We start from the raw sequence: 8,753 nt of genomic DNA, 5'->3' as shown, positions 1-8,753 counted from the left end.
TGAAGGGGAGGAGAAGCCACATTCTCCAGTATTTTGAATTTGGACTGCAATACCCATTTGTAATTGTTGGCTGTCAATACTTCAGTATTGAATATAAACAGAAGTAGAACAAGAAGTGTGCTCAAATCATTCATACGGAGACAAATAAAAGTCATATTTCTAACAGTTTTTTGGAACCAAAAAACAAAAAAGTACTGCGAGAAATGTGGGTTTGCGCAATAAAAATAGGGTGGTAAAGGGGTGAACGTTTTCTGGTAAATTGCCAATCTTTCCAGGATGAATTTGTTGGTTTCTGAAAGTTTACCATAGAAAAGTTTCGTCCCTTTGCAACCTTAAAAACAAAATCCATTCATCTTATTTTTTTCCATTAACATTTTTCCTTTCTTCTTTGTGCAATAGAGTAAAAATTTTATAAAACCAACGGGGGGGAAAACCCATATTTCATCAAGTTCTTTCGACATATTCAGTGTTACTCATTACCACATAAGAGGAAAAATAATGACTTTTTTTGAAGATCTGAAAGTTTTAAAACTGTTGCATTCAGCTAGTTTTACTTCTCCATTTGTGTGTGCCATCAAGAATAATTGTCCAATAAAACAGGTCTTCCATGAACAATTTCCATTATTTTGTGCAAACAGTCCATTATCTTTTTTAAACAAACAAAAAAAAAATCATTTAAAATTAAAATAACACACAAAGAAAACAGACAAGTAACTGGGTTGGAATATATTTATTTTATCTGTCTGTAAACAAGGTGGTGAAATTAACTTATGGCATTTCTCAGTTTTTATGCATAAGAAATCAGACTAGATCCAAGATATATGAAAAAGTACAGGGGGGAAAACTAAATGAACTAGAGTCACCTGTACAGATCACCCACAAGGCCAAAGCTTAGGCAGATACTAAAAACCCCTGAACAAAGCAGCGACAATCATTTGGGAAGCCGTTTGAATCGATAACAACAGATTCTCTACATTATGGCACAGGATACACATTATGATTTTAGTGTCACACTTGAATATTTGGACTTGATGAAACATCAAGTTTTGACAGACAGTTGTATCGCTGGCGACTCGAAGGCAATTTATTCCACAGTCATGACAGTATGGGTTCAATTCGATATAAGTGTTGACGAAGTGTGCGATCAGGCGCTAGTGTTTTGTTGGTAAGCATTTGATTAAAATTGGTCGGACTGAAGAGAAACCCTAGACTGCTGATACCCAATTAATTATACTTTACATAAGCTAGCAAAATAAGTGCGATGACGGAATGTCAAGAAACATTTAATTGTGGGGGGAAAATGTTACCTGCAGCTCAAAAAAAAAAAAAACCTTAAAGCCAACTACGGTCCTCAACTTGAGAAAAAAAAATCAAATCGATAGTGTTGAGTTTACAGATTAGTGTTGATGCGCCAATGGTGACAAACTTCAGGTTGAGGAAAAATGACAAAACGGATATTTGTTAGAGCAGATGCCATTTTTAATTAGACAAAAATGCTAAATTTGTCATCCAACCTAACTAGGGTTCATTCAGTAGGTCTGAAGATATGCATACAGACAACCGTTCCCAGACTTGATCTAGGAATGGGAATTTGAGTTGAGTTCAAGCCCTTGGTTAATCAACCAAACTCCCAAAAAAGCCAATTTTTGGTGTGAAGCGCCATGGGATCGTAGTGCCAAAAAGGGAATGAACTCAATAAAAAAAAAATGGAGCTTAATGGGAAAGAAATGGGGTTTGGGTAGCACAAATAGAAGTAAAGTTGAAAACCAATGGAAGATGAAGCCATCTAGAAGAGTTAGCAGAATGAGCCGCTAGGATTGGAGGGGTCTTAATATCCAGATTTCCTCAGGTATTCAGCCATGGTATATGCTTTCTTGTTGAGCAGCCCTCCATGGGTGCCTTCCTTGCCCATGACAATAACCAATGCTGGAGTACACAAGGGGGAAAAAACAAAAAGAACAAAAATCAACAAACTTGAGGGGGGGGGGGGGGGGATTAAAGACATGACTTTCTCAACTTAAAGAGCGATGCAATTGTTGATGAGATTCATTACCCTTCCTTGCCATTAAGACGTCCAAAAACTTTAAGTGTGTTTCAAGGTGGAAAATTTTTTTGTCACAGCTTATTTATGGGAATGTGGGTGAATTTTTATTCTCTCCCTAAATTTCACTACTTGATCAAGAAAAAAAAAAAAAAAAAAGCTAGAACCCTGAATCTCTCAAGTATTTTGCCATTGAATATGCCTTCTTATTCAGGCCGCCGCCGTGGACCCCTTCTTTGCCCATTACAAGAACCAAGACTGAAAGAGAAAGACAGAGAGAGGAAGTTAAGAGGACAGGAAGATCCCAGCTCGGGAAAAAAGCCAAACCAAGATCAACGAGGCCAGAAAAGACAGAATAAAAACCAGAAAGAGAAAGAGATAACATGCATGCAGACTAGAGAAAATACCTTCATTTAGCTACTTTTGGTAACACTTCAATAACTAATGGTTCATCTTTGTTTTTAAGAGTAGTGTGCTATTTTTGTGCTATAAAAACAATATTTTAAATTATATAAAGTTATTAGTATTATACTAATATATATATATATATATATCTCAATACATATTTTGTAATATTATAATTTAATTAATTAATCTCCCATTTTCTTGGCCAGTATAAGCTACACACTTGATCAGATGTTATGCTAATCGAAAATGTGCCTCTTTGGTAATGCTTAATTATATAATTACTCCAAGTAATGATTGGCGACAGGCCGCTGAATTATTAAAAATTAATACAGATCTGAAGCACTAATTTATGATCCATTATCCCACTTCTAGCACGATTACCAATGATTTCTTTCAATACATTATATATTTTTCCTTAAAACACTCACACATACTACTTTCTTGCACAACTTGTCTTTACAGAAATATTTATTTCCTGGTTCTCTTGCTGTTCCAGGCCGTAGGGGCTCTTGCTGATAGCTGAAATATTTTGGCAAAGTGAACAGGAACTGTAATGCAGTTAATCACAGTTCAACACCTTATAATGTCTGTCAGCCAATCAGAATGAAGCATTCAACAGCACTGGAGTAATTAACCTTATTATAATGTTACCATTCAAGTTTAGCAATGACCAAACAATTAGTATGTTCATCTGGAGATAATTTTCCAGAAAGTGTTGATTAGCTTAAGTTTTAGGTGGAAGAGATTGTAGCATGCGATTCGTTCAACTCAAGCAGGAAAAGCAAGTTTAGTTCCTCTCCTAAATACATGCATGAACCATGAGAAAGAGATTGATTCATAAAGGAACACTGTTTTCAGGAAGCAGGAAATCCTCTCACATTTCAGACCCAAGATGTGTGTGAGAGAAGCAGAAACACACATGCATGTGAGAGGGAATGTACCTCCACAGTTCCCAGAAACTTCCCGAACACCTGACCTCAAGACTCGGGGTCAACCGAGACGTTTGCAACCAACGGTGTAGAAAACCCATATTGGTAGAAGCATGATTCTCAAAGCAATGCTTCATTTTTGTTTCAGGCAAAATTAGGATAATTTTTCAGTCTATTAGGATTTTTGCATTACACTACAGTAAAAAACAAAAAAAACCACACCACACTCTCCACACTGATAAGTCACTTTACTGCACTCATTTGTAAATATTTAATGACTTTTGGCTCCCTTTAAATCATTTTTTAAACTATTAATGGAATCTACCATTATTCCCGCTTCCAAGTCTGCCTCGGAAAATGGAATGTAAAATAATCAGGGGATACATAAATTTAATGTACACAAGACTCCGGTGTTATACAAGAGAGATATTGAGGAAACATCTACATTATTATTCAACAACCATTAAAAAACTAAATAGAGGAAGTTTTACTAACTAAAGAAAGAACGGATTAGTACCTTTGGCTGCTTTGCCGACAGTGATGTTGTACGTGGGCTCTCCTCCTTGACTCTTCGTCCTTATGTCCATTGTCCAATCATTGTCGACTAGGAGGCTGTCTCGGATAACTGAGCACTTCTTTGAACCTAAGGTCAGGCCGTTGGTGAAGAAACTTTGTCGGTCTTTTCCTACTAGGACATCGATTTCTGTGGGCTGGTTTAAAAAAAATAAAACCATATTAAATGTGGAACTGTATCTTTCTTGTCTAGTCTTTTACATTTAAAAATGGACTAATGAACAGCCAAATGCAATCAGCGACTGCAGGTAGACAGTTAGAGGAGTGTGATCCTTTATGTAGAGAGAGATCCATGTAGATCATTTTAGATAAACTAAAGATACAAATTTGTTGAAATGTCAAAGACTTTGAACATCAATGAGTCCTTAAGAACACAACGAAAAGAGGAGTTAAATATAGTGGCCCAGTCAGTTAAAACTAGCTGTTTTTCTGCACAATGTTTCCTTTTAGAGTGAAAAGACAAATTACCAGCTGTTGGAAACACCTGGCCTATACACGACTTTAACCTTTTCTTTTTTATATGCCTGACAACTCCGTTTTTGTTCTCCTGTGGTGTTGTTAAAGCTGCAGTTACATCAGTGAAATATTGGCTAAATTTCACAAACAAAAAAAAATGTACAATGTACAAATTAACACTTTCTAACCAAGAACCTTTCTGTTGGTCAACATAGCATATTCACGTGACCAAGTTGACCTAATAAAAAAAATAATGAGGGAAATTCGCAATGTGGCAAATTTGAATGACCAACTTGAATGTTGGGGAAACATTCCCAAAGCAAAGTTCCCAATTTTGATGACTCCTATAGAAAATAACCATCAAAATTATGCAAAGCAACTATTAATGTGTCAAATTAGCTAAATTTGGCATAAAATAAAGCTCTATTGCCAAAAGCATAGCAATGTTTCAAACATATCTGATGCCAAAGTCACTTGCAAACTAATTAGCTTTCTTTTGGTCAATGTGATTAAATCACATGGCCAAAAACACAATGCAAAATCTGTGTGGGTATCTTTTGGCTTTGCACAAAATTCCCATTCTTGCAGATTACTGTTGAAATTATCGTACTTGCCCACAAAAATTCTGCTGAGTAACGATAAATGGGTCTAATTAGCTAGTCTATATTTTGCAGGAAATATAGGTCTAATGTCAATAGTGTTGTGATGTTTCAAGCCCATTTCACACCAAAAGTCACTTTCAAACCAATCTGCGTTCTGTTGGTCAGTGCAGCGAATCACAAAAATTTGCATTCGTAAATAGTTTGGGAAAATTTATGGAAAATTGACAGTCCCGCAGATTCCTATTGAAATGACTGGATTTCACGCACCAAATTTTGCCGAGAAGCAATAAATGCGTTAAATATGTTCAACTTGAACCCATCTGTGGGGAGAAATCTTGCAACATTGCGCTAAATTCCCCCAAAAATCCATTTTTTGATCATACCTGGAGATAAACTGTGCAAACACTGGATAAAGATTAAATTGTTTAAACACCGGTGTCGACCACCTGTGTTTGTGCATACTATCAAGTGAAGTATACTTTGAAAAGCGACATGACTGTACGCATGCGCTAGTGCACACGAAGTTTGGCCTAAATTCCCAATCACACAGATTTCTTTCTTAATTACTCTTTATTAATTCTGATGTCTTCCAAACACCAATTAAAAAAAATCATTGCTATTCCCACTGCCAAACTACATCCCACTACAAATGCTCCAGTTTGATCAATAAATAGCAAGTATGTATGTTTATTTTTAGAGTACTCTACGATTTCCAAAGGATATTTCTGGAGCATGATAAAAGCATAGCGGAGGTGATTTGTACCATAGTCCTTAAAAGGAGTAACTTCTACAACACGACATATCTGGGAAACATTCTGCCTAACCCTCAAACTGGAATGCAGTAATCATATTAAACAACGTTTTTTTTTGTGTCAAATGCCAGCGCTGATCAAGCCTGAACATGCAGTTTTCTTATTCCTTTCATTGTCATTTGGACTGCATCACAGTAGCTTTGTTTGTACTAGCCCACTACGATTCTACAGAGCCGTTTTCCCCTAAGGCCAAACCACATTAAACTAAAAGCAGCTACTCTTTGGTGAGAATCATCGAGTCAATGCTATGTCCAATGAGGGCTGGAGGCGCTTGCGGGGCGACATACTCGGCCTTAAACCTCCTGAAGCCTTTTTGAACCTCATACTTGGACTTGTTTCTTTCTCTATCAGTCCAGGAATCTAAAACCTTCTGCTTTTACTGTCAGTCCCAACCCGTATTACTGACAGAGGCTGTCAAGCTTCAACACGAGAGGCAATTCTGGTTTAAAACAACATGAGGGGGATGAGATGATAGATAACTTTTTATGTGAACTATACTGAAACGCCTTAAAAACGTTCAACTTACCGAACGAATATTATATAGCACTGCAGTTAACATCCAATAAAAGGATGACCACACCTGAATTCTCCAGTCTTCTACGATTACTGGATAAGGATTTTTTCAAAATCTTCTAACTCTCATTATTACTCTCGCCAAAATAAAACCAATTTCTAGCCGATGGAATATTTTAGAACTGAATTCACAAAAGAAAAGCGTATGAATATGGTTAACACTGGTTGAATTTCCTGGCCTTAAAACAAACTTTCCAAAGACTTCCAGGTTTTCCATAACCATATGAACCTTATACAATACTTTAGAATACTAAAGGGACAGCTCAGTTCCAAGTTGTTCAAAACCTGTATGGGTTTCTTTCTTTTTTTTTCTCCTGTACTCTACACAAAAGAAGAATGTTAGTAACCAAGTTGATGGTAGCCATTGACTTACTATGATTGTCAACTATTTGGTTACCAAAATATATATATTTTTTCAACATAAGAAACCGATGCAAGCCTGGAACTTGAGTAAATTATGACTATTTAAATTTTTTGGGTGAACTATCCCTTTAAATATGCAAGTTGAACATCTGTTGCTCCAGTTGGCCAAAAATTTTAATTGTCATTATTCACTCTCATGTATTTGCTAACCTGCATGTCCAGCTTTCTTCTGTCGTGTTTCAGTGTTTTTTTGTTCATACAATAAATCACCATCATACAAGTATGAAAGAACATGAAGGAAAAACGTAAAAGAGTTAAAATAATTTTGGGTGAACTCTCTCTATAAACCTGTTAATAGAAATGTACATCTAATGTTTAGCCTACATATACCAAAGTAAACTTACAAGCAGCCACTGAAAGCACCACATTAAGCTGAAGGGAATAAAGGTCAGTGTGACAAATAAGGCTGTTGTTAGATTTATTAACGCCCATTTATGGAGCGCCATCTTGGACAACGGGAAGAGGGCACGGAATGCGCACATCCCGTATTCTGGAATGACGTTACGCACATTCCGCGGCTAAATGACGCGTGTGTTTCCGTACGGAACGCTAGTCTGGTAGTTTTCGAATCTGACCGGTTGATCGCATCGGCCTGTTTGTTGTTTGCACTAACAACACCTCCCTTTTCATGACTAAAACTTTGCATTCACCACAAACCAGACTCTTAACGCTCGACACTTGCGTATTATTAAAATCAAAATAATTATTGCTTAAGGTTTTGGAGATTTTTCGCCCCATTACAACCAGCTAACCTAGATTATCAAAGCCTAACAAGTAACGGCGCATGAAATCGAAACACTCTCCCGGGTGAACAAAAATCTGTCCAAATAATAGTTTGTTTAGTCAGCTAGCAGCCAGAATGAGTTATCTTTGAAGCCCATTCAGGCTCCTGGGGCCCTGTAGATCTAATAAACTGTCGGACAGGTTGATCGAAGCCATGGCCGTGTTCCAAACCCTCGGGAGTCTCCTACAAAGACAGCACTCCGGAGTTACAGCAGCATGTGGGCGCGTTTTTTTTATTTATTTATTATTATTTTATTTGACTAAAATCCCGCTTTATTTTACGCGATGTAACATCTTTTAAACCAAGCTTACGTTTTATGCGCTAATTCGTAATAAAACGCGGTTTACAGCCGCACTCCGAGCAAACACGCGGTCTAGATAGGCGGCGTACTAGGTATTAAAACACAGCCAGTTTTCAGCCCTCCACTAAAGGCAGCATAAAGAGTGCAGTTAATAACGTGTATTTACCGTGATGTTTATGAATGTGCCCCCCTCCTGCGCTGCCCACACGTATTTAGAGTCCGAGTTGCACCCAACAATGGCGGAGTCCTGGCAGACGCCATCCGCCATCAGGTTGTCCACGTAGCCCTGCCACGACATGTTTGCCCTCTAGTTTCAGACGCTCACGAGCTAGCCTTAAGAAGACGGGACTGACAGTATCGCGCGGTTACCGTGAATCTGGATGTCCCGCACGCCCCCTTCTCTAATGAGGGTTTGAGCAGTAAAGAGTCCCGGCTGAATGGAGACTCTGGGTGTAGTCCCGCTAATATCCCTCCGCGCCTAGGCTGCGCTCCATTAGGACAAAGCCGTGGATTAATACGAGTTCTGATTGGACGCTAGTGTTGCATGGGCGTTTAGAAGCCACGTTTTTTATGACGAAGTTAGTTAATGTGTACAATGTAAGAAACAACAATACGTTTTTATCTTTAAAGCTGGGAGTACTATTTCAATGCTCTCTACTTTTGGTTTATGCAACACATTCACTTTGCTTTCAGGACCACAACTTCAGTGTTTAATTCACATCAAACATTTTCAAAAGATCTTTGTTTTTGTCAGATGCGACCTCCAGATGCGACCTAATGTTGACCTTTCTCTGAAGCGGCTTAATTCCTTTTTTATTTGGTAGATCCAGAACTTTGCCTGTCATTGTTTT

The 8,753-nt window shown here is 37.7% G+C and overlaps 1 protein-coding gene across 1 annotated transcript; it reads right to left on the bottom strand.

The window, feature by feature from the left end:
• Window positions 1–715: 715 nt before the first annotated feature.
• LOC127988314 (profilin-2) lies at window positions 716–8,360 on the bottom strand. Its single transcript, XM_052590989.1, has 3 exons — window positions 8,069–8,360; window positions 3,896–4,088; window positions 716–1,926 (listed from the first exon to the last, which is right to left on the bottom strand). Exons 1-3 carry the CDS (start codon window positions 8,198–8,200, stop codon window positions 1,829–1,831), a joined length of 423 nt encoding a protein of 140 aa, XP_052446949.1. The 5' UTR covers window positions 8,201–8,360; the 3' UTR covers window positions 716–1,828.
• Window positions 8,361–8,753: the final 393 nt, after the last annotated feature.

This window comes from Carassius gibelio, chromosome B22 (genome assembly GCF_023724105.1).
Source record: "Carassius gibelio isolate Cgi1373 ecotype wild population from Czech Republic chromosome B22, carGib1.2-hapl.c, whole genome shotgun sequence".
In the NCBI taxonomy this organism is placed as follows: domain Eukaryota; kingdom Metazoa; phylum Chordata; class Actinopteri; order Cypriniformes; family Cyprinidae; genus Carassius; species Carassius gibelio.
The sequence above is the reverse complement of the archived record's forward strand: the minus strand, read 5'-3'. Positions and strand labels throughout refer to the sequence as shown.